At 46.0% G+C, this 26,631-nt stretch overlaps 1 protein-coding gene across 2 annotated transcripts in view; it reads left to right on the forward strand.

Annotated features, from left to right (window-relative positions):
- MAML3 (mastermind like transcriptional coactivator 3) overlaps nt 1–26,631 on the forward strand; it is a 414,834-nt gene that overhangs the window by 377,550 nt on the left and 10,653 nt on the right. For both annotated transcript variants that reach the window (XM_030313029.1, XM_030313030.1), the window contains exon 3: nt 24,503–24,751. In XM_030313029.1, coding sequence (XP_030168889.1) covers nt 24,503–24,751 — 249 coding nt within the window. The remainder of the gene's footprint in view (nt 1–24,502; nt 24,752–26,631) is intronic.

Genomic DNA, 26,631 nt, shown 5'->3' on the forward strand with positions numbered 1-26,631 from the left:
ACTTGAATCTAACGGGTAATACAGAGACCCTTGTGTATTCCTGATGTGAGCGTAAATAGGTTAAATCTTTCCAGAGGGCAATTTGGGAATACGTTCCAAACACAGGAGCCTTAAAAATATTCATGCTCTTTGACACAGAACTCCTACTTTTGGGAAGTTACTCAAAGGAAATAAGCAGAGACATGCTTAAAGGTTTATGTACAAGACAGCTCATTTCAGCATGACTTAAAATGGTAAAAAAAAAAATTGAAAATGGTTTGAACGTCCAACAATAGGCGATTGGTTACAAAAATACACATCCATAGAGTGGAATAATATGATCTTTATTTTAGTTGACTGAGTACTTTGGAACGATTAACCAAGTGATTGCCATTTTGTGGTAATGATTACCAGTGACTTTGCCTGCTCTATAGTTTTCTTTGTTGTTTCAATTTTCCCATAGGGTATACATTTATAATCAAGAAGAAAAACAGTTTTAAGGAAATACAATGTAAGAACATGTTTACAGTTCTGAATTTAAAAGCCACCCATAATTCACTACCCCAACATGACTTTGTTTTGCATATTTATATTTTCCACATGATGCACTCACTTAAGTCTTAACACAGCTGTAGTCATAAGGCATATGAGATCTTACATTCTGCTTTTCAACTAACATTATAGCTCCATATTATACATAGTCTATAATTTCATAGTTATAACTTTACAACCTTACACTGTATTAATATACCGCACAAAGCAGGGAATATCAAGTCTGCCTTGGGTGAAGAGGGTTTCATTAACTCCCACCCCCTGCCCCCACCCCAGTTCCTGGACAGAACGAATCATTCACTCATCTGTGCATCTTGCTCATTGCATAATTCTTTGTTTCCATATTTGTCCCCCTACTTTCGGGCAGGCCAACACCTGTGTATCTTCGGAGCCACAGTGCCTGGCACATGTATAACATTTGCTCAGTAAAGGTATACGCATGAACAGAAAGACAGGTGGACCAACGGACAGACAGGAGAAGTGAGCAGGGCTAGAATTTGATGGTTTAATATCAATTTGGCTTGAGCAGCCTTGTAAACTTATCGATTCCAGCCTCAGCCTCAGTGAAGCGCGAAGGTAAGGAACATAGAAGGTTTGCAACTGCCCTAACACAGATTTGATTTCCCCTTTAGTCATTTGGTGACATCATATTTTATTTTCAGACTTATTTTCAGTAAGTTTTAGGCCCTGGGTTATAAAAGGCCTGTTTATAAGAGCTCTTTTACCGGCTTCTAAAACTCGTCTTTTGCTTTTTGGTCAGGATTTTTCCCATTTTGCATTTGTCACATATTCCTTTCCAAATTTATATCCATATCCATAAGAGTTAAAATGCTCCTAGCAAAAATATATAAATAAAGTAAAACAGAAACGAACAAAGAAAGGAAGGCTGCTTAATAGGTACAGAGTTTCTGTTAGGGATGATGAAAAAGTTCTGGAAAGAGATAGTGTGATGGTGGCACAGCACTGTGGGTATACTGGAAGCCACTGAACTGTATACTTGAGAGTGATGAAAATTATAGGGACGCCTGGGTGGCTCAGTCGGTTAAGCATCCGACTTCGGCTCAGGTCAAGATCTCACAGTTTGTGAGTTCTAGCCCTGTGTGGGGCTGTGTGCTGACAGCTCAGAGCCTGGAGCCTGCTTCAGATTCTGTGTCTCCTTCTCTCTGCGCCCCTGCCCCACTTGTGCTCTATCCCTCTCTGTCTCTCAAAAATAAATAAATGTAAAAAAAAATTAAAAATTAATTTGATAGTTGTCCTGACTATTATTACTGTGTGTTTGTGAAAAGGTTCTAAATGTATTTGGACCGTCAGGTTATCCTTTTGTTATTATTAGAGGGTGAAAGGATATTTTATCTCTAGTATCATATTAGAGTCTTTATGTTATAGGACTTAAATAGGGATGCGCTTTAAAAAATAAAGTTAGGGTGGGGCGCCTGGGTGGCTTAGTCGGTTAAGCATCCGACTTCGGCTCAGGTCATGATCTCACGGTCCGTGAGTTCGAGCCCCGCGTCGGGCTCTGTGCTGACAGCTCAGAGCCTGGAGCCTGCTTCAGATTCTGTGTCTCCCTCTCCCTCGGCCCCTGCCCCTCCCCTGCTCATGCTCTCTCACTCTTGAAAGAAAGAAAGAAAGAAAGAAAGAAAGAAAGAAAGAAAGAAAGAAAGAAAGAAAAAAGAATGATGTAAATTATAAATGCTATGTATGTTTTGCCACAATAAAAAAGAAGGAAGGAAGGAGGGACAGAGAAATGAAAGAAAAATAAAAATTGAGTCGGGTGGTACCCACTCTTTCTATAAATCTGGTTTTTATTAGCTGAGCCCTTTCCTGAATAAGATTCAAAACTGTAGTCAGGCTTTTTGAAGACAGGAAGAATAAATTCCTCGGGTTTGTATTGTACCCTATTATCTTGACCTAGTAGATAGGTCCAAAAAAATCACCCAGCTGCAGAAACTTTGCCTCCTCTTTTCTTTCTTTCTCTCAGCTCTTCCCTCTGTCACCACAAGGAAGCCAATGACCAGAAGCATTAGCAGCCTGAAGAACTATGGTTGTAAATGTTGAAGGTCATTTTTTTTTCCCCTTAAAATTATTGCCTGCCCCTAGCTTTTTTCCTTCTAGAGTCAATCTAAAATCCTTTTGGTGGTAATCCTGTGTTTATTTGAGTGGCAGTGTTACTTCTTATCTATACATGTGTTCTCTTGGAAGAAATATGTGCAATGCTATGTGGTAAAGATTCTTTTTAACTATCATTTAGAAAACTACAAAAGATTTTGTGCCAAGTCTTGCTCTGAATGAAGCCATGAGAGGGAAGCCCCAGCTCCCAGGCTTCTGGTGACCTAAATCCCCTTTCCCCAGCCGTCCTCTCCTAGTTCCCACAGAAGAAGGCAAGGACAGGCTGTCATCACTCACCCCTTTTCTGATGTGGGCTGTGAGCCCAGAGAGAGCCCAGCCAGGCCCAGGGTAGAAATGGCCCTAGGCAGAGGAGTGACCACCACTCTGGTCCTACAGGTTGCACAAAGTGCCTAGGCCCAGGCCAGGACCCATGTAACCAGCCAGCCTGAATACCATACATCACCGATCCTGATATGCTCAACTTTGCATCTCTGAAATCATGATGCATCTGACAACCGATAGCATGCCATGGTTTAGTGGGAGATTTTCCTCTTTGTAGCAGTACATAATGTATGACTTAAAGTTGATGAGTCTTACACCTGATGAAATATGCTATATAAGGAGAACCTAAAGATGGCCTTCTGCAACATCTTGTAGAAATCTTTGCCATCCCTACCTGCAAGGAAAGTTAGAATTTGAATCCCTGAGTCACAGGCAAGGGAGAAGATACGTCTATTTCTGACTGAGGCTAGTAATTACGAGCTTCAGATCTCTGCTGCTGGGCCCGGACCACTGTGGTAATAAATGCAGTATGAGCCTACTCTTGCATGGGGTTCCATGGAGGTCACTGTTTGAGTGTGTAGCTTTCTTTATCAAAGGGACTCTATGGTAACCTTACATGCACACACTACAAGAAATAAGAATGGTTCCTTTGTGGATTAGGGGTCAAAGATGCCATTGTAATGCTGTGATTTGCTGTGGGCGAAATTGTGACCTGGGCTGGGTTTATATTCAGTGTCTTCTCCTCCCCTCCGACCCCCCCCACAAGGCACAAGCCTCCCTAAGGTCCCTCACTTGCCCATCCTGTTGTCACTGCTTAGAACCCAAGCACTCGCTAGGGTTAGGGGCTATTTGGGCTCCAACCACCCCAAGTCATATGTTGAGTATCTATTATATAATAATTGCCTAGAAAACTTAAACCCAGGGGCGCCTGGGTGGCGCAGTCGGTTAAGCGTCCGACTTCAACCAGGTCACGATCTCGCGGTCCGTGAGTTCGAGCCCCGCGTCGGGCTCTGGGCTGATGGCTCAGAGCCTGGAGCCTGTTTCCGATTCTGTGTCTCCCTCTCTCTCTGCCCCTCCCCCATTCATGCTCTGTCTCTCTCTGTCCCAAAAATAAATAAACGTTGAAAAAAAAAAAATTTAAAAAAAAAAAAAAGAAAACTTAAACCCAGATGTGAATATGTTATATTGCAACAGAGACACGGGAGAAAGTTTTCAAGAGGCATTTTGTTATCTGACACACCATATCTATGGGTCACTACCCATCCCACCTACACTTGAGACCCCTGTTTTGCCCACTCGGCAGGGCTCAGACCCAGAGTTAGAGCCTGAAGACTGGGGGCTGCTTTCCAGGTCTGAAAGTCTTTAACATGAGGAGATGAACAGTTAGATCACTGGAGACAGTTTGCCAGCTGTCCCAAACAGGAAGAGACGCCTCCACTCCTACTACCCACAGGGGGATGACCATTGTCAACCAAGGCTGAAATCAGAAATGTGAAAGCGGAATAAAAACCTTTCTTCCCCAACCTCCACCCGCCCCCATTAGAAAAAGGTGGGAGGTGGTAACTGATGAAGCTTGAGGATAGGAAATGCTACGGTGAAAATGTGTCACTAAGTTTTGAAATTGAAAACATAGTGTAGACCATTTCTAAGTAAAATATAAAAAGAGATCAATTGAACTTAACGAGAGCCTAACTAGCTCTTTAAATGTTGTGTGTGTGTTTTTTCTAAGTAAAATATAAAAAGAGATCAATTGAACTTAACGAGAGCCTAACTAGCTCTTTAAATGTTGTGTGTGTGTGTGTGTGTGTGTGTTTGTGTGTGTGTGTGTGTGTGTGTGTGTGTGTGTGTTTTCTCAGCTGCACAGGGTAGACTTCTGCATTGAGGTCAGACAGCAGGAACAATGGACGAGTGAATGCCAGTGTGTCAGGTTTCATCACTTGACGTGATATGGTTTAAATACAGTGCTATCAGTAACTCTCAGATTCAAAGAGCATTTAAGGCTTAATGTCTCCAAGGAACAAAGGGGCGGAAAACCCAAAATTGCCCCCAAAGCCCATTTCTGGAGTTAGTCTGGTTTGCATTTAGTGCAGAGGCAGCAAATACTGGACGGTCTGCAGAAGGAGGACCAGTGACTGACCCACCACTGAGAAGGCCTCTCCTTCCCTCCAAACAATTGATTTTATTGGAGATGGAGAGTGACCCACAGGAGAGCGCCCAGGTTAAGCTTCTAAAGCTTCTAATGCAATCTAGGAAGGGGCTGGGAAATTGTCACCCTCCTTCCCCTTTCGCAAGGTAGCTATGGGAGGCACCTAGGGGATCTTAAGCCTCCTTTCCCCTTCCCTTAGCACTGAAATATCATGTGGGCCAGGAACTACCTTATCTTGAGGCACTGGAATTCTCACAGATGAATTCCAAAGCATTCTGCCATTCAGAGTTTCTTGTGTTTTTCACGGCTGTGTTTGGCATCCTATTGGCACTTCAGGGTACAATCAAATTCACTGTCACTCTAGTGACATGAATAATCCATCCATATTAATGAAACGATAGCTGTTCCCTTGCCATGTCTTTTCCTATTCTTAAGCTGATTTCAAATAAAATGAATCCCACTTTGGAGGTGCGGGTGGTGATTTTCTTACTCAACTCCACCGTGGGGTGGGGGTGGGGGACAAAGATAAAGGGATGATGGTGATGCAAAATAACTATAAAATAATTACTGTGTGGCTCAAAACTCTGTATTATTCATCCGGGTAGTGAGAGCGCTTGTTCCCTACCACACTTGAGTGGCAACCTCACCAATTAGCCCTGCTGCTGCTCGTCTGTGAATTGCATGTGAAAACAGAATTTGTCCAGAAGTGCTCATGCAAATTGTGCAACACGAACGTGGCCTCCGTGTCACGTCCTTTCACGCGTTCTGACAGACTCGTGTCTTTCCAGATTTCTCTGATCAGTGGCCCCCCCTTTGACAGTTACCAGAGCTCATAAGCCTGAGGAAACGGCTCCTGTCGCTGAGTACTGTGTCTGTGATGAGGTTTACGAGCTGTTCCTGTGGCTGCATTTTGCCTCAAAAAACAATCAGATTTTCACTCAGATCTGTGAGAAAACAGATTGGGAAGGAAATATATGCAAATATCTATGTTAACGCCACAAAAGCTATAACTTGGCCCCTTGGTGCTTAAGTAGCCATTTCTCACAGGGAAAAGTTTTTTAGTACTTTAGCATGAATATGTATTTTATGTTTTAAAAATCTGCATTAATGCAAAAAAAAAAAAACCCTGAAAAGTAAAAGCTTTAGGACAAATATGAACTTCACCCTTACTTTATTATTATTCTTTTTTCTGAATGTGCACCCCACACGCACGGGGAGGGACCCAGGGAGAGAATCCCAAGCAGGCTCCTCCCCCAGCATGGATCCTGTCATGGAGCCCAACGTGGGGTTAGTCTCTGACCTGAGCCAAAATCAACAGTTGGCTGCTTAACCGACTGAGCCACCCAGGCGCCCCGCTTATTGTATGTAATCAGGGTATATCATATCTTTGTAAATGTAGTAACTATACATTCATAATCCATCCTTTGTTTGTCTCCAACTTGAAGACATTCCCAGTCTTTCCTGAGGAAGAAAACATTTGTTCCATTTGAGCTCTGTTTGGAACAGTAAGACTGTTCTTTGTTGAGTATTTGGGGGCCCAGATGGAGAGGAGGGGGTGCCCTCTGGCACGTGGAGGGCTCAAACAGCCACACATCATGCCCCCAATCTGTTGGCCAGTGATGCAGGATCAGAAATAGTGTGCCCACAAAGGGAGGCCCCCAAGAGAAGCTGTCTTCCTGAGGCCAGGAGAACAAAGCTGGGGTGAGTTTGCAGCCATTGAGAACGGCTGCCTAGGAAATATCTGGTCAAGTTGAAACCTTCCTTCGTTTTTCCCTACCTTCTACAATCCAAAGCCCCAGGAGCAGTCGTCTGAAACTGTTCAAGTATCTAAAGATGCGTTCAGACTGAAAGAAAAGTAAGAAATGTCATTCCAATTGCATCTTTGTTCTATACCCCGCCCCCAAACATCTAGACAGCAGAAAGCACAGCTTGGATGAGCATGTCTCCAAATCAAACCTCATCCTGCTTCAGGGGTCAGGGATGGAGGCACCTGCCAGCCAGGATCTGTTCTTGGACTTTTCCCAGCCTGATTCTTCCGCAGCAGCATCCTGCTCCTTCAGTTCCAGCCTTCTCCGTTTATGTATTTTGTCCTCCCCTCTCCCCCTTCCTGTCTATTTTTGCTGTTCGGTACCAGATATCCTCTCTCCACTGGTTTTGACCTGACTTCCATCCCTCTCAGTTTTTTGGTGCCTTCTCCTGGCACTCAAGTCCTTGGTACTATTCTGAGGGGTGGGCCTATTTCTTTGGAGCCCATACCAGGAAAGTGATAAACATCAAGTTACATTGTGACCAGCACTGGAAACTCTAACCTAGAGCTTGTCTCTTCCTGTGGCCAAAGCACTGTAAATCTCAGCTCCCCCAAGACGCGCTTCTCCATGAGCCCCCAGACAATGTGAAGGATGGAAACACTCTTCCAGAGAGCCTCTGAGTGGGGGGAATGCCAGTGTCCCACAGTCCAGTGTTACTGTGAGTTTCTCCTGCCATTCCCAATCCGGGGGTCACTGCGTCTGCATGTGCCTTCCCTCTGCTCTTTATAAGTATCTATAATTATATCCTTTGTGCAAGGAATAAATATCATGCAGGGTTTCTAAAAGTTCTTGCCCCAAAATTCATTTGCTTAAGGGATACAAACACTTGAAGGAAAAATCCCTCTCTAAGAGGGGAAAGGGATCGTCCTGTGCTCTGTACCCTCCCCCTCCTTCCCCGCGAGACTCCCAAATTACATTTGCTTTCTCAGTGGCATAGAAGTATGGATTAAGTTTTAAGGGTTTAAATGGATTTTTTTCTGAACTTCCTAACTTCCTTCAGATTGTCAGGAATCTAGGAAATACGTTATTTAAGTACTGATTTCCCTGCACTTTGGAGGGCAGGGCCTTCCTCTATTCTTGCCCCTTTACTTCTCCCCAGAACACAGGCTGGACTGGCTGAGGGCTGCACAGACTCAGTTGGTTCAGAAACACCAAGAAGCTACTGCTGCTGACCTTGGGCCACTGAGTAAAATTGGCAACGGGCAGCCCAGAATTCCGTTAGATGAGCCGAGACCAGAGCTGTCCTAGCCCAGGATAGCAGACGCCAACATCCCCCTACAACCCCCGCTTTCCCTGGGCCTTTTATTACCTTTACTTGGTCAAAGGAGGAAAGCAATCTGTCTCTCTTCTACTTGTTTAATAAAAGAAAACATAATCATAGTTTGACACATTACTTTTGGTGGATGCACAGAAAGAATATCCTAGATTAGAAAGGGAGAGAGGAGGAGGGGGTGGGAAGGCAAAAGGAAAACAAATTGGCTGCCTGCAGAGGTCCAGTGTCAGACGTCAAAGGAATCTTGTTCCTTCAGACGCTGTGGGAAAGACCATGGCAACGAGGGGCCCAGAGAGCGAGAGAGACAGATGGGGAGATTTGCAGCCCCTCCCTCAGATTAAAGACAGAACAAATAGGTGAAGCAATCCATTTTCCAGAGCCCGGTGGTAATTTCAGAGTGCTGTAGACCAGAGTATCTGCTTCTCCTCCGCGTTGTCTCAATAAGGGGTAGGGAGGTTTTCAAAGAGAAGATTTTTTTATTCGTTCAGAGAAGACACCTGATTTCTGAGTAATTGATAAAAAGCATGTTTTCACCTGGAACCACCAAATAGCCTTCAATCGTGCATTTTCAGTGGTCCAACTGGTTTTGTAGCAATTAGCTGTTTAGTTAGAAATTATTTTTAGTATCGTCTCTGGTTTAGGTTTTAAAGATCAGCGTTATAAATGCAATGTTAACTATCCTATGAAAGTATATCACACCCACAAGACTTAGCATGAAGACCAAGAGTGATTTTCTGACTGTTTTCAAATCCAACATAGAATTTAAACCCACGAACCAAGCCTAGGAAATACTTAAGTACCACATTTGTTACGAATTCTACTTGTCATTTTTAAAACCCTTTAACTAGGGGCCATCTGACATTCGTTATTCCTTGTAGGGCCATCTTGAAAAGACTTAAGACATTTAGCAAGGAGTAGAAAGTTGGGGGAACAAGTTAAGGAAGCATAAAAATGAGAAGGTTTCTTCTCCAAGCAGTTTTGGTCATATTTCCTGTTATTGTCAGGCGTCTTCTCTTCATCCCCAGAATATATTGTTAGGGCTTGGAAAATATTCAAGGTATACGCCTACTGTCCTACTCCCGGTTAGAAGCCAGGTGGTATACTATATTCACATTTAAATAAATGCAGTTGTTAAAAAGTAGGGAGGACAAAGAGAACTGGAATTACTCACGCTAGATTTTTAGGTGGAGATCACATTCTCGGGCCAGATTTCCAGTAGCCACGTGAGGGCAGAGTGAGAATAGCACAAGTGTGAGCAAAAGGAGGTGGGAACCAGTGGACCAGGGTGTGACCCTAGACATTGCATATGGTGAAGAGCGTGAACTCTTATTGTTCTTGCCGAAGTACACCTTGCAATTCCTTTGATTCCTTATTCATCAGTTCCCACAGTCAGTAACCAAGTCTCGGCCACCTTTTACCTCCTGGGTGGATTACTCCAATGGCTACCTCTCAGTCCTGCCTCCCTACTTTTCTCCTTCTGGTGCAGCCCCATCCTGATCCCTGATTTACCTGACACCAGCTTAACCTTATGAAAGTAATGTTTTGATCATTTTATTCCCTTTAAAAGACTACCATGGCTCCCCATCTGTTAGTTGGGTCACATGACTGTGATTGCATTGAGACCTGTCCGTGGTCGGACCACCCAGTCAGTGCAGCTTTCCTCCCACACACCTTGGCTTGGGAACTGGGCACAACCACCTCCCTCCTGCTAGTAGCTACTCATACTTCCTTCTCCTCTGCTCACTCAAATCCAAACCTACTTCCATCGAGGCTTCTAGTCAAGTTTGCTTGTATCCATGAAGCTCTTCCCAAGCAGAACCAGAGAATTTTAGGGCAGGTGGGAGCCTTAGAGGTCACCTGGGCAGGTGTCCTCATTTTATAAAGGAGAATACTAAATAAAGCCCAAAGATGTTCAGTGACTTGCCCCAGGTCAACCAATCCCTAGAACCCCTGTGTCCCCCATTCCACCCCCTTTCTGCCATGTAACTGTGATCATTCCAGATCTGACCAGACTGGCTTTATGGAAGTCCTATGGCACCAGAGGACATGCCACAGGCTCACCTTTGATGAGCTGGGATCATTTTCCAGCTTTTCAATGAAGAGAAACCTTGTGTCTTCACTGGATTTTAGTACCCCAGAGGACCAGGCTGTGACAGCCCTTCTTCTCTTAGATTCCAGCCGCAACCCCTGCCGTTGTGCTGGGGTGCTGGAGACCTTTGGGAATTCCTAGAGTAATCAAAGCATTTTTTAAAGCAGGATGTTATATATGAATTGAGAGAAAACTTTAATGAAAATTATACGTAACGTACTAGTGCTCAGATTTCAGGTGGACGGTTTGTGGTGCCTGCTTATTTTTAGGGTGATAGATGCATGTTGGCCATGGGGTGGTAGTATCTTACCATACAACAAAATCAAAGCAAACTTGTAAACACAACCCATACACATGGATTTTTATATTCTACTATGCGAGTCAGTTGTTATTTGTTTGCTTTGTTTGTTTGCTTGCTTGCTTGTCTTACCTGTGGCCAAGTATTCTCTAAGAAAAATCAACTCTGAGACCTGGAAGCTGAAACTGAACGTGCCATTAAAGGTGTGCAGCTTTCAGTGGTGGGCATAAGTCTCTACGTTGTAGAACCAGTTCCCTGCACTTCTGTGGGGTTAACAGCCTCAGCGGACACCCTTCCTTTATGTGACTCCTTCAGCAGAAAGTGTGTCAGAGTATCCCAGACCTCTCTAGGTTCCCACCTAGGGTGTGTGTGTGCGTCTGTGGGATGTATTTGGGGTCTGTCCCCAGGAGATTTCTGGGAGGGACTGAGAGTGACTGGGACCCTGCTACAGCCCCAGATATTTCCATGGCAATAGGGGCTGGGCTCTGAGGCCCAGGGATGGTCCCTCCGTGTTGTGAGACATCTCTCAGCACCCTGTACGCGAGCATCCACTCCCTGGGGCCTTATGTTTACTAACTAATGAGGATTCAGTGTCTCCTTCTTTCCTTGGAAATTCTCTACAACTACACCTACAAAGGAATGAAAGATATGCCCTGTCAACCTTTTTTACATGCTCCTAGATATGAATTAAGAGGTAGTGTTCAGTGGGCTTTATGTAGAAAGTAATCTTCAATAAAAATTAAGCCCCGAGAAGCTAAGGTAAATAAAGAAGGGAATCTCACTCTCACTGACTTTTTCTGTATGTCACATAATGGGAAACTGAGACAGACTTACAGTTCCATTTAGAGGCCCATCATCCCTCAGCTGGTTTCCAGCTTCCAGAAAAGGTCTGGTTGACTTGGGAGAGATTTCATCATGGCCGATTGAGAAATTGTCTATTCTTACGATAGGGGAGGATAAAGAGGAGAAGAAATACAAAGGAGAAATTAATCAGTTGGATCAAGGTCAAAGAAACTAAATATGCATATTAAGGGAACGGGCCAAAAGGTAAGGAAGACCAGAAATATGATCCTTCATGCTGGGAAAGCTTTCTCAGGTTGATAAATACCCTGAACTGCAGGTTGGCTCTCCCTTTCCTGCTCCAGCATTAATCACCCGACCCTCCCGTTCTGATGTTGACCTCCTGTGAGCATTCAACCTGGAGAGAAGTGGCAGTTGGGCAAGCTCTTGGAGGAGGCGTTGCCTTTAGGGGGGGAAGTGTGTGCAGGGATCTGATGCGTATTGTAAAGGAGCTCACCCAGATCTGGGAAGCATCGAGAAGGGGAGGATCCAGTCAGCTAGCTAGAGGAAGAATCAGCACAAGAAACTTTGGGTAAAGTGAGGAGGGAGTGAGCACCGGAGGTAATATTACGATAAGGAGGTCAGACTTGGCCTTAGCTTCTGGTAGAAATAGGAAACTGTGATCCCTCCCAGATGGTTAAGCAGAAATACTGATGCTTTCAGAGGGGATAAGTTGCAAAAGATAATGGGCACGTAACTCCCATCTTAGAAGGTCTGTATGCTGTTGTCAACATGAGTGGACTTATCCCTCACTAAAATGAGAGTTTCACATAAACTTCACCATCATCCGAGGGCCTGATCCCATACTTAGCTATCCACTTAGTTTTTATCCTAAGCAAAAGGATATTTTCCTTCATAAGGCTGAGAAGCTGACCTGACTGTTAAGAAAGAACAAACTATGAGCTGAAAATCACGACCTTACCTAAAGTTTCTAACTTCCTCATTATTATTCATATTGGTGCTAATGAGAGCAAACATTTATGAGCACTTACTGTATGCCAGGCACTGTTGAATCATGCTACCTGAGTGCAGTTCTGATAAAAGAAGTGAAACTTTTGAGATCTGTAGAGGATGATTTCTAATTGTTTCCAGACTCCGTTATCCAGGATATTACACGTGTGAGGTAGGAGTCAAGAGCTGTCTTTACTGCAGTGCAGGTGCAGTCGAGGAGACTCTCTGGAGCCCGTGTTTCTGCTAAGACTGTTTTTATCCCAATTTGTCCCCAACTCTTCTCAAGGCTAACAAAAGACCCTGGCCACTTCCCTTTCTTGGAGTCACCAAATATATGTACAAAAGGAAGAAATGCCAATAGGGTTTTTTTAAAGAAGTAATGTTTTTATTTTTAAAAGAGTGTGGGATTATAATACCATCCACAAGATAAATGCGGGACTTATAATAAACATTAATTCATGATGGACTTAGAGCAGTGTGATCTGGTAACAGGGTACAACTGAAAACCATAAAATAGAAGGTATCTTTCAATTCTGTCAGGCTTTGTCCGTGACCCTATGTAAAACCTTGTGTGCAGAACACATCTAACAACCTAAACTCAAGAATTATTGAGGATGTAAGGTGCCCGGTCCAATGGCCCCCATCCCTGCCTGCCGGTAGGCCCTCCCTGACCCTGTAGGAGGAGCCTCTTTTCTAGACTTGCTTCCTCTGAGAACCTGGTTCTCAGCCAAAATCTCTAAAGATGTAATGTACCACCCCCAGATTTCTAAATGTTACTCCTTTTTTCCCTACTTTCTCGTACCCTCCCCAAACTCCCGGCCTCCTCCAACCGCACAACCCCTGGCCTGGCTTCTGCTCTCAGGAGTATGGCCAGGCCAGCCCTCTTCTCAGAGCCCCAGTGCGCTCACACCTGGTTTGCCCACACACAGGTTCAGCAGCCCGAAAACCTGCAAAACAGGCTGACCAGACCCTCCCTGGAGAGAAAAGGGCCCGAGAGCAGGCAGCTTTGTAGAAGTGGCTCTTCCCAGGCAGTCGGAGCTGGTGTCCCTCAAGCCACCCTCCCAAGGCTGCCCCGAGAAGGGAGGAAGTGCCCGCCTCTGTTCACAGCACGCCCTCGAGCCCAGAGCTTTCCTTCCCTCTTCCTGTCTTGTAGTGGTTGCAGCAGAGAGCTCCATTTGGCAGCGTGGTAGTGCTCTTGTCTATAAATGGAAACATTGGCCTGTCTCCCAGTATAACACAAGATAGGCCTCTGCATCGGTTATGCAATCTTCGCTGTGATGACTTCATCAGAAAGTGGGGGAGGCAATAAAAGAGAAAGGTACGGTTTAGGGGAACAGTAGCTCCCGAGAAAAACTCTTCCCAGCAGCGCGGCTGAAGACAGCTGAGACTCCTTCCTCCCCCCTCTCTATTTTTAAATCAAGGGAAGAAAGGCCGCAAACATTGGGCAAAAAAACCCTAGTTCCTGGAGCAGCTGTCAAACCACTTGCAGCCCCTGTGTCCTTCAGGCCACTTGGATGCAGGCAGAATGCTGTGCCCATCTCTGTTGGGGGGTCGGGGGGGCGCGGGTTGCTCACTGCCCCTGGCGCTGGGGTCTGCTTACACCCTTGCGGAGAAGACAACCTGTGAAGGCAAACAGCGGTGGGTTTTCCCTCGTCTCTCAAGTTAAAGATTGGGCTGGTTCTGGCCCCGCTCCAGAGAACAACCACGGAGAGCAGGGTGCTACAGCATAGAGAGGCTTGTCCCGGTGACTCCCCGAGAATTCTCGGAAGATGGTCAGTCCCCATCAGCAGTGAAAAGCTGGCCCTGTTGCTGAGCGTCTAGCCAAACCCAGTTTGTTCATGTTCATGCCGTGTCCCGGTCTTAAAAGGGAATGGCCACTTAAAGATGTCTGTGGCACACACCACAGCATAAGATGGGCTCAGGTGGAAATAGTCCTGGTCCCAGACCCAGCTAGGCCCCTCTGGAACTCATCGCATCCCGTCCATGTCTGTTAAGACCAAGTCTGCTTAATGAGGATTTGGGGACAGGGGAGCTTGTGTTATAGTTTCATGAATCCTCTAAATGTTGACCATTTAGGCTGTTTTTTTTTTTAATTTTTGCTACTCTAAATCCTTCAAGCTATTCCAGATAAAATCTTTGTATAAAGCATGGGGCGCCTGGGTGGCTCAGTCGGTTAAGCGTCTGACTTCAGCTCAGGTCATGATCTCACAGTCCGTGAGTTCGAGCCCCGTGTCGGGCTCTGTGCTGACAGCTCAGAGCCTGGAGCCTGCTTTGGATTCTGTGTCTCCCTCTCTCCCTGCCCCTCCCCTGCTCACACTCTGTCTCTCTCTGTACCAAAAATAAATAAAAACATTAAAAAAAAAAAAAAGTAAAGCTACGACCACTTCCATGAGATGAGTCCTTAGAAATGGAATTTCAGGAGCGCCTGGGTGGCTCAGTCAGTTAAGCGTCCAACTTCAGCTCAGGTCATGATCTCGTGGTTTGTGAGTTTGAGCCCCGCGTCGGGCTCTGTGCTGACAGCTCAGTGCCTGGAGCCTATTTCGGATTCTGTGTCTCCCTCGTTCTCTGCTCTTCCTCCGCTCATGCTCTATGTCTGTCTCTCAAAAATAAATGTTAAAAAAATTAAAAAAAGAAAAGAAATGGAATTTCAGGGTATGATGTATTCAAGTCTTTGATCATTCTGTCTACTCTGGAAGCCATTCTCCTCCTGTCTGCCTGCGCCATTCTGAGACATCACTTCTTCTGATAAGCCTTCAGTGTCCTCTCCGGGCACAGTCAGGTGCCTTCACCGCTAGGTCCCTGTGCTCTAGTGCCTCCTTGTACAAGGCCCAGGGACCTGCCTTGTGCTTCCTTCTCTGCAAAGATGCCATCAGCTGCCCAGAAACCAAGGAAGCCTCAGTCTTCATCAGAATTTTGGAATCCTGGAAAACAAGCAAATAGGTCCTTCTTCTTTTCCTTTTCTTTGTTCTTTTTTCTATTTGTTTTTTTTTTTTATATATATAATTTAAAGACTATTTTTAGAGGATGTTTTTAAAAATAACATTCAAAGTAACATTTTCATTTTAGAATATTTAAAAGGGTATAGGGGTGTCTGGGTGGCTCAGTGAGTTGAGTGTCCGACTTCAGCTCGGGTCATGATCTCATGGTTCGTGGGTTCGAGCCCCGCATCAGGCTCTATGCTGACAGCTCAGAGCCTGGAGCCTTCTTTGGATTCTGTGTCTCCTTCTCTCTCTGCCCCTCCTCCACTCACAGTCTGTCTCTGTCTCTGTCTCTCTCTCTCTCTCAAAAATAAACATTAAAAAAATTTTTTTAAAGATTTGAAAAGGTATAAAAATAAAAATAATTTATAATCCTTGTCTAACATGATTTTTCTGTTTTAGAAACTGTTTTTCCTCCCCCTAAGTGTATATTGTAAGCTTTTCTCTGTGTGATTAGATAGTCTAAGAAGGCATGATTGTTATTGGCTGCCTAGTATTCATGGTATGGATGTACCATAATTTATTTAATCAAGCTCCTATTGTTGCACCCTAATGAACTTTTAACCAATTTAGGCTTGCTTTGGTGGTAGAATTAATCACAACAAAGGGATCAAAAGGACTCTATAATTTACATCAAAGGCAGAGGAAAAGCATAACTCTCAAAGTTGTGTTTCCACTGAAGGGACCTATGGTGACTATGTTCAAAGCACTGATAAGGACAAATGGTATTTTTGTTGTTTTTACCCCCAAGTAAGTCCTTGAAAGCCTACCCTTCCTGTGGTTGATGCATCTAGCCTTGCATTGAACTGCCAACTTTAACCCTTTCTTTCCTCTTCAGTGGGTGCTCCATTCCTGAAGCTCAGAGAAGCCGTCCGTGTGGGGCCATCTTTGTTTTTGTTTTTTCTCCTCTCCAGTCATACGTGTTACTGGTTTAGGCTAGAATTCATCATAGCCACTTAGTTCAGTTCAGCAAACATTTACTCTGTTGCAGCTGTGGACCTAGCTGTGTGTTGCATGCTGGAAGACTCCTAGAGAACCTACAGGCCTGGTAGAAATACTGCCATAAGGGTGTCATTCTACCGGAAAATTGTCACTTGCAAGCACTTGGAAGGTTGGAGCTTTCTACTGCCCTGTGTTACTTAGAAACAGTGGTACAATCATGTATATAACATTATCATGACCATGGAAAGTGTATTGTTGTATACAGAGGAAAAAGCTGGCAAAAATATTTTTTAAAAAACACACATCAAAATATTAACGTCGTTGCCTCTGAGTATTCAAAATGAATAAAGCTTTTTTTGTTCTTTATACATTTATTCAGTGTTTCAAATATTCCCTGTGATTGGGAGGCGATGTGGGGACACAAATGTATTTTTTAAACAGTTAAATGTCTGGACGTGCCTGGGTGGCTCAGTCGGTTAAGCATTCGACTTTTGATTTCAGCTCGGGTCATGATCTCTCGGTTCGTGGGTTAGAGCCCCTCATCGGGCATTGTGCTGACAGCGCAGAGCCTACTTGGGATTCTCTCCCTCTCTCTCCACCCCTCCCCTGCTCACATGCTTGCTCTTTCTCTCTCAAAAATAAATAAACATTAAAAATATATATATTTAAATCTCTGGGTAGCATCTCCATTCTGTTGACAATCTGGAGGAAAAACCAAGTTTAAAGTCTTAGTCCTCCTCGTTGCCTTAAAAGCTAAACTAGAACCAAATACACAGCTTTTCCCCTCACCTTGACTTTGTAGAGCTGCATGATCAAGAGGTTACAACAGTAACAGTAATAATAATAGCAAGCTATTTGTAGATGGTTGGGTGTGCCAGCCACTGGGCCTATGATGGAAATATGTTTCTATCCAGGCCTGGTGGGTTCCTCCAATGTAAGCTGCTCCTTCTTCCCGGTGGAAAGAACTTTGCTGAACCCATTTAGCAGGCTTACCACTGGGTCTCAAGTTTCTGCTGTTTCAGCGATAAGCTTCCTAAATTGGTAAAGTGCCTTAAAACTCAATCGTCATGGGGACACAACCACCACAGATCATAAAACAAATCTTTTTATCCAACCTTCTTCAATAATCTGCAGAAACAGAGGGTTTTATATGGGGTGGGGCCTGTTGGGGCTCTGCTGTGAATTTATTGTAAGCTCCAGACCCACAGTGAAAAACTGTTCTGGACGAGGACAAAGAATGTCTGTAAATGAAGCCACCATCCTGAAACCAAGTTTCTGCCCTGACACCTGATCAACTTCAAAGAAAATTCTAAGGTTTTCTTTTATTTTGTTCCTTCCTTCTACTTATGGTTGGTCTAATCTTATGCCCTTTCTTTAAATGTCAAAGTTGATACCATAGAAGCATCCTAATTTGGGGTATCAGGCAACATATAAAAAAAAATGATGCGTATTTTTGTGCTCTTTCAGCTTCATCCTTTGATCCCTGTAGAGTTTCTACCTTTTTATTCTATGCCCATTCCTCTCTCCCTTCCACCCCCTTCCCACTTCTCTTTAGTCCACAGCCCTCTTGGGTGGTGTGCTCAATTTAGACCAGATGCACGTTTCAGTCAGTGGGTGAGTGAGAATCCCAAAGACACCATCACCAGCTGTGGGTCATCAGACAAGTTCCTTAACCACTCAGAGACTCAGGTTTTCTTAATCAACAAAATGTGTTTAATTATGCAAGTAAAAGCATCCAGTAGGTGCCCCATAAGTGCAACTTGTCTTCTTCCATTGTTGCTTCTGGTTTTCTCCCAAGTTTGAAGAACCTTTTCCAACAGAGAGAACCCTCCTCAAATCATAGCTTTCCAAAGTTCTACCATACATCAGACCAAGAGATGGGAAGTCTAGCGATGTTTGTGCTTCCCGCCTGAGCAAGGGAGTTCAGTGGCCTCACCCCTTCCTTAATCTTGGCTGCTGTTCAGCCTGCACAGCAAAGTTGCAGGAGTCCCGACCTTCCTGGAAGAATCATGGCCATGGGCTCCTTTCAGAATTCTTGGGGTTGCATTGCCTGAGCAGCCCTCTGAAAATTTAAGAGTTTTGTTCCGAATGCTGAAGAACTTGCAATAAAAACCTAAGCAACTCAGCACTCTGACTTGCTTTTTAAAGTGCAGGGTTTGGGGCGCCTGGGTGGCGCAGTCGGTTAAGCGTCCGACTTCAGCCAGGTCACGATCTCACGGTCCGTGAGTTCGAGCCCCTCGTCAGGCTCTGGGCTGATGGCTCGGAGCCTGGAGCCTGTTTCCGATTCTGTGTCTCCCTCTCTCTCTGCCCCTCCCCCGTCCATGCTCTGTCTCTCTCTGTCCCAAAAATAAATAAAAAACGTTGAAAAAAAATTAAAAAAAAAATAAAGTGCAGGGTTTGCCATCTAAATCAGGGACAGAGAGCTCAGATGCCCCAGGTTGCAGTCAGTGCCCACAAATCAGAACTACTATTTGCCCCAGTGATTCTCAAACAGTAGGGCATCTTAGTTACCTGGAGGGCATGTGAAACTGCTCCCAGGGGCTCCAATTCAGTAGGCCTGGGGTGGAGCCTGATAATTTGCGTTTCTTACAAGCTCCCAGGAGATGCTCATGCTACTGATGCTGGAACCACACTTTCAGAACCTCTCACTTAATTTAGCCCATAATTGTTTCTGAACTGCCCAAACTGGGAGAGATTTGAGCATCTGCTTAACCATTTTCTTTCTATAACTCTTTCCTCTCCAAAGTTTCTATTGTCAAGGGAGGAGTCTTATCAGTATGATTTTCATTTGAGGAGGTGGGGACTGAAACTGAGAGGTCACATGGCTTCCCAGGGCCTCAGAATGCCGGTTCACCACCCTGAGCCTCCCGGAGTCACAGCCAGATGCCTCCATCCAGGCTGCAGTGGGCTTCGGATTCATCCTGTGCTGCTCTCTGACATAAAACTGCTGAACTCTTTCCCAGCAAGTGTGATGTTCTGCGTGAAACGTTAGCTTTCCTCCTTTGAAAACGCTTGCTTCTTCTGAAACTTAAAACTTGAATAGTTATCTTTGCAGGGAGAAAGCCTCTGGATACTGGTGATTGGTTAGACACACGAGCCTCTTGATGTATAGAATCTAGGCAATATTCCGTTTGGGCTGGAGATTTTTTTTTTCTAATATTTGATCCAGTTCAATGTGTGTGAAAAGCACAGATATCTCTTCTGGGACATCCATTTTATCATTTTTACTTTTTCCTACGTGAGCAGCCCTCCTCTCTCGTCGCTTGCCTTCCGCGTGCATTTACTTCCTGGCCCCAGGCACGCACTGTGTGCCAGGGCCTGGGAAATCCGCCCCCTGAGCGCGCCCGGCTCTAGGGCTCAAAGGCAGCGCGCGCGGGCTGAGGACCTCGGCGGCCGCGGGGCAACTCGCCCGCGCCCGGGACCGCCTCGGCGGTTTCTTTGTTAGAGACGCCGGCGCTGAGAGGCATCTTCGGGCCTGCCGCCCCACTCCTGACTTCTTAGAGCCCCCTAAGGACTTGTAAGCATATAGGCTCGAGTCAAGAGGCTAAATTACGCCCCAGGGGACTTTTTAAGTAAAATCCTAAATTTCATTTAGGCTGTTCGTGGGCCATGTGATTGCAGACTGAGCCGAGGCCGCCCTCAGCGCCGCCCTCCCGCGCCGGCTTTGTGCAGCGGGGCTGCGGGGAACTCTGCTCCTCTCGGACGGTCAGCCCCGGGGGCTGGTGCAAGCCACTCGCCCTCCCCTCTCCGGGTGCCACCGCCACCCCCACCCCCCATCTCCTCCAGCTCCCAGCCCTTCCGTTTCCTTCCCCGGCCTCCCCCCACCCCGACCTGAAATCTCCCTCCCCTCGGGCTGGAAGGAAAGTCGGTAATAAGAAACCAGTTCGGTGTCAATCGGGGAGGGGGGCGGGGGGGAGATAACCCCAGAGATACACGGCAATGGAGAGAGAACTCATTTTGTGTAAAGAGGGCCTCGAGTCACCAGGGAATTCCTGGATTGTCTCAGGCTGTCGTGTGTGATGTCCATCACGCCGTGCGAACACCATCTGCTCGGTATTATGCTCTCAGTTGCCAGGCTACCTGCTGTACGCAGTAACACTTGACTGCCTGGCTCCACGTTCGCAGCGTCCGCCCAGACGCGCGGGGAGGGGGGCGGGGTGGGGGGGGAGGAACAGGAGTCATGATTAAGCCATCTGCGGGGGGGGGGGGGGGGGCGCGGGCGGAGCTGGCGCTGCAATCCGGAGCGCCGGGCTGACACCACCATCTGCTGGGGCAGGGGGAGAACAGCAGCTGCTCCTTGTTCCTCCACCTCCGGGAAAAGGCTGAAGCCCCGGGCGTCCTCCAGCCAGTTCTCCCCCAGGTCCCAGCTCCCCGGGGCCTCACCTGCAGCCTTTTGTGAGCCCCCTCCCCGGAGCCGGCGCTCCTGGGTCGCCGCCAGAAATCCCAGCCCCTCTCACCCAAACACTACGCTTGTTCTTGAAAACACTTAAGAGAAATAAAGCTGGCTACGCACAGATTTATAAATAAACAGCTGGCTGCTCTTGGGAGATATTTTTACCACAGCTGTTTTTTGAAGTAGAAAACTGCCTCTTTGGAGGAGGTAGGGTGTGTTTTTACACCTCCTACCTCTCTCCAGCCCTTAGAAAATTGCTAAGATCTTTTCCCCGAGGAAGGAGCTATGTAAAATGGGTTCACTCGTTTTGATTTTTCCCCCCTCCCTTTATTTTACTGAAGAGTGGGAAGGTTTGGGGAGTAATGAAGATCTATGAAGCCAGTTGGATTTCTTAGGGGAAGCTAGTGAGTTAAGATTCTTGGTAGAAGGCAAGGGAGGTCGCTGGGCAGGGGGTGGGGTGGAGAACGAGCCAGTAATTAAAACTAAAAATACTGCATCATTTGGCTTCAAGGCATTACATTTCTCTGACGAAAGCTCAGCCTGGTTTTCTCTAATTGCACACACAGTGTGTGTCCTCCTTAGAAACAAGAGCGGTGGCTTGAAATCCTGAAATTCGACAAGCGATTGCTCATTAAGCTCTCTTAGACTGGAGGTTAAAAGCTGCCATGTAATATGAAACAGTTAATGGCCAGCCAGCTCCATTTGTAAGGCAAGTCACTTGGAGGGCTTTGCACTTTGGAAGACACGCTTGAGGTGGGGCCTGTGGTGTCACTCACCTGCTGCTGAATGCAGGAGAGCTTGTTGGGAAAGTACTCAAGGTGTATCAACCTAGATTCAGGGATGTTTCATATGGAAGGCAAGCCCTTAAAAATGCACATAGCCCTCCTGCCCTCTAGGTCTTCAGATCTTCAGCAAGAAACCCGAAGGCAAAACCTTTGGGAGGGGGTCATTTGGAGAGATACATAATCCTGGGAAGTAATAACCTAACTATCTCTTTGGGAAAGTCCCATCCCCCACCCCCTCCCCACACTGTGCTTCTGAAGTCTTTCTTTTTGCCCCAGGAAGACAAGGGCCAAAAGTGGTTGGATATAGCAACATCGTCACTTCATTTGCCTCTCCCTTTCTTTCCAGGGTGGAGAAAAGGCTGGGAAAGCAATGGTTACTACTTACCACTTCTGGGCATGCGCCCCAGCTAGGCAGGGCTGGTCACACAGGACCAGAATATCTCAAAAGTGCCCAAAGATAAACAGGGCCAGCCTGGGCCAGCCCAGACCAGCCCTAATAAAACTAGATGAAGCAAACTTTATCTTCCCTTGGGTCTCATTTTCTTTCTCCTCTCCTCCTTATCAAAACTGGAAAATATTAGGGTGCCTGAGTGGCTCAGTCACTCAAACAACCGACTCTTGATTTTGGCTCAGGTCATGGTCTTGTCCTTTGTGAGATTGAGCCCCGAGTGGGGCCTGCACTGGCAGTGCAGAGCCTGCTTGGGATATTCTCTCTCCCTCTCTCTCTCTCTGCCCCTCCCCCACGCATGTTCGTGCTCTCTCTCTCTCCCCCACTCTCAGATAAACTTAAAAATTTTTAAGAAAAAACTGGAAAGTGTCAAATATACTGAAATACACAGGAAAAAAAAAAAACGGTGTACCTGTATTTTTTTTTTGATTGGTTAACTGTTTATACTTCAGTGTGAATTTGTTTGTTAAAGTGTTAAGTCAATCAGCCATTTGTTCCTAAAGGTGGCAAGAAGCAGCTTTATCCCATTGGAAAGAAGGGCTTGGAAACAGGCAGCAATTATTGAGGGAAAAGGGGAGACTCTGAAACATTGTGATGCCTGTGGGGCTTGGGCCTAAAGTAAACTTTTTGGTAGCATAAAGGCTCCTGGCCTTTGGGAGTCTAAGTTCTTTTTAACATAGATATTTCACAGCTCTCTACCTGATAATCGTCTGTAGAGGAAATACGCAAAGACAAAAAGGGTTTTGCAATAACACTTCGGTTTGAAAAGTAGAACCCAGGACACTTGTGGAAGATAGGCTATATATTTAGTCTACAAGCAATTCTCAGGTGTATGCTTAGCACCACGGCCCCACAGTCTTGTAAAGGCCCGTGCTAGCAGAAGGAGTACTAAATTTCAACTCAAGATCAGGGTTCCAGTTCTGCTGTTTCCAATTCTTCCATTTGCTAAGTGTGACCTGGGCTACTGCACTAACTATCCAGGACTTCTCAGCCTCTTGTTTCCAGGGCAAGAGAAGTAGGTTTTTGTCTGCTTTGCTTGTTTTGTTGTGTTTGTGTGGGTGGAGGGAGGAAAGAAGAGTAGCTGAAGACCCAGTTTAGGCTGGGAAGAAAAGCACCAACGGCTGAGCATATCACACAGCAGAGGGAAGGTACACAAACCCAGGCTGTGGGGAATAATATCCAGGACTGTGTCTCTAGGAGAGCCAGGGATCAAAGTCATGTTTTGAGAGGACAGTGCCAGCATGATTGACTGTATCCATACCAAAGAGGTAGCAGGGCAGAAGTAGGAAAAAAAATATTAAAATCCAGTTTGCTTGGATACAAAAATACTTAAATAACTTTAGACTTATTCATATTCATTTTGTATTATTTTGGTGACATGATGGTACCTCACACTATGGATACGTCCTTACATGTGTGCCCATTTAATCTGTGTTCATCTCAGACATCCGATCCTCTGTGTTCAGATGAATTACTTGAAATGTGAATGAATTAAAAGGCGGAATATTCAGACAGCATTTGCTTGGTAGATGAATAAGAAAGGAACTATCTAGAAGCTGAATTTTATGGTCACATACCATATTTTCCCCGGTGAACACTGGCTGTTACAGGCTTTCCCTGTGAGCACATTCTCCAAGTAGTCACTTGACTCTGTGAGTAGGTCTCTACTTTACTCCCTACTCCTTAAGAACTAGTCCTTAAAAGTTGCCATCATTTGACTGAGACAACTGTAGAATCAGAAGACCAAATTAACCCACACATTATAAATTGTCCCAGACACAGGAGGCTCAGCCCTATTTTTAAAGATGTCGGGGGCGCCCGGGTGGTTCAGTCGGTTAAACGACTGGCTTTTGACTTTGGCTCAGGTCATGATCTCACGGTTCGTGGGTTTGAGCCCCACATCGGTGCCTGTTTGGGATTCTCTCTCTCTCTCTCTCTCTCTCTCTCTCTCTCTCTCCCTCTCTCTCTGCCCCTTCCCTGCTCACGTGTTCTATATCTCACTCAAAATAAGTAAACTTTAAAAAAGTATATTAAAGATGTCAGGAGATTACGTATCTTTGTTCAGTGCAACCCATTCCCAGCTCTCACCATCAACGACCCCAGCTAGCAGGAATTTTGTTTTTACATACAGCAAAGCTTTCAAATGTCACAATTAATTGGAATTCCATTAATTAGTAAATCTACTGATTGATAAATTCCAGAATTCTTCTGTAAATGCCTCTCCTACTAGCTAAGAAGAAGTCCATTTAGGCCAAGTAGACACTAAAGATTAAGAGGTAGGGGCACGCTGTCTCTTCCAGACTTAAGGTGATCCCAGCCTGAAGTCTTCTTCCCTTTCCTTTGGAGGAACGCAGAATGTTAGCTGAACATCCAGCCTTTGTCCCGTCATCAGTCTCATCCAAAACAGACTGGCCTTGCTGTCAGATTTCCCAGAGCCGTGCTCCGTTACCGTTCCCTTGTATCTCTCCAGTTCCACGGTGGTAAGGCCAGATTTGAGGACCACTGGGTGGGTTTTATGGGAATAGAATGCGTGCCACTCAGGACCCCGCAGGCCCGCAAGCTGGGGCCCCTGCCCCCATGCTTCCTCTCAAATATGAAATCTCTGCATTCTCTTCTCTTCTTCTCCTCCCAGGAACAGCACCCAGTTGGACTTCCCCGGACCACAGGCCCCATGCAGTCCTCCGTGCCCCCAGGCTCGGGCGGCATGGTCTCCGGAGCCAGTCCCGCGGGCCCTGGCTTCCTAGGCGGCCAGCCCCAGGCAGCCCTCATGAAACAGATGCTCATTGATCAGCGGGCCCAGTTGATGGAGCAGCAGAAGCAACAGTTCCTGCGGGAGCAAAGGCAGCAGCAGCAGCAGCAGCAGCAGATTCTAGCCGAGCAGGTAACACGATTCATTCATTCAGCAGGCATTTATTCGGTGCCCTGTGTCTGCGAGAGAGTTCCAGTTCGTGTCCTTTGTCAAGAGATTCACAGTCTAGCATTCCCCAGATCGCCGAAGAATCTGCAGGATTTCGACCTTTCCATTAGTTCGGCTTTTTCTTAGAATGAATTAGTTTGTTCTTAAAAGACAGGCTTCTGCCACCAGTTTGAAGGCCTGTTTGCCAGAGACATTTCTTCGATTCAAGCCTGCCTTCTTTTCTTCTGGTTTCTGGCACAAGGGTCTGCGCAATCAGTATGGGGGTAGGGAGGCTGCCTCACATTCTTCATAGAGGCTAATATTTCCAGCATGAAGAAAAAAAGAAAATAACTCAGAGAACTTTGTTTCTTGAAGGAAAATGTCAGGAGGAGGGATTGAGGAGAATTCTGCAGAATTGGTCATGAACAATGGGACAGGAACAATAGCAGAATAATAGGGCCTACAGAACTACCTGGAAACCTGAACCCGGGGTCACAGAAAGGGTGCAAACTTAAGAAAATTCCCAACAGCTTTAAAACAGCTCAAGAAATCTTTGAGTTAAAGGAAGGCCTAACACGAATAAATCTTACCGTAGGCATCTTTGTCCACCCTCGCCATAGAATTCCTCCAGCTCCGAAAGAAAGCCTTCCCTGAGAGCTGCTTCTGTAGGTTTCAATGTGTTTTGTTTTTCAAGATGCCCATGCCTGATCCAGGATTATTATCCCAGGAAAGGCGTGAGGCCTTCCACAAGAGATCCCTACGTGGCTCCTGTGGGATTCTGCACAGGGCATCTCTCTCTCTCTCTTATAGGAGGTAGGCGTGAGGTTGTCTTCCAAGGCTTAAAGCCCAACAAAGCTCTGCCCTACAGTTCCCCTCCTAGAAGGTTCCTAATATAATCAGAATTCTGGAAACTTACCAAGCCTCCTCCACCCCATATTTACAAGATACCACGTGGGACACAGGCATGTTGAGGTCCCTACTAAGAGCAGCAGTTCAGAGTAACACCAGCCATCTCCCAAATAGAAAAATTGTACTGTTGAACACAGTTCGCTTATGTTCCCTTCTCTGCTTTTGTTCCTGAGCAGCTGTGTAATTATCTCCCTTTTTACCAAGGTCAGTCAGCCGCCTGGCACCTCTTGTACAAACAAACCTCTCTCCCTCTCACCCTGCATAAGGTGTGTGACAAGGAACCGTGCTAATATCTCTCAGGCAGTGATAAATGAAGCCGCTGAGGGGAAGCTGGGCTTTGTAAATCCTCTCCTTGGCCAATCCCGGCAAACTTCAGGTGCTCCTGATACTGTGAGCGATGGCCTCTGATGTGTGTGCTGTGACCAAGGCGCAAATAGGAGCCTGGGTAACCAGGCAAACGCAGTAGTGCTAGCCAGGGCTGTCCCCACTCAGCGAGGGCAGCCAAACCCCAGGGGACAAGGAGGGAAGCACAAGAGTGGAGGGAGAGCTGCCTCAGGAGGGTGCCCAGACAAGGAGCCGACACACAGAGAGATCCAGGGCCCCTTGGAAAAGATGGGGAAATGGTATCATTCCTTAGCAGGTTGTGGGCACCAAGAAATGAAGAGGGACCAAGGAAAGAATTTTACTCAGCCTCCAGATGTGTCCCACCTTTTGCTTGTGGTCTGATTCTGGAAAAACCTCTTCCCCCACTCTCTTCATCCGCCAGGTTAGGTTTAATAATTTCCCGGCCTTCCTCTGATAACCGTTTTAAGGACGACATAGAGTAATGTGTGGAAAATTCTTCGGCAACTGTACACGCGTATGTGGTGACCTGTCACGTGACCCTGGTGTCACGGACTGTGATGTCAGAGCTGGGGCCACGACTGCCAGCCATCAGTGGGACTAGCCCAGAAGCG

Source organism: Lynx canadensis, chromosome B1 (genome assembly GCF_007474595.2).
Source record: "Lynx canadensis isolate LIC74 chromosome B1, mLynCan4.pri.v2, whole genome shotgun sequence".
Taxonomy (NCBI): Eukaryota; Metazoa; Chordata; class Mammalia; order Carnivora; family Felidae; genus Lynx; species Lynx canadensis.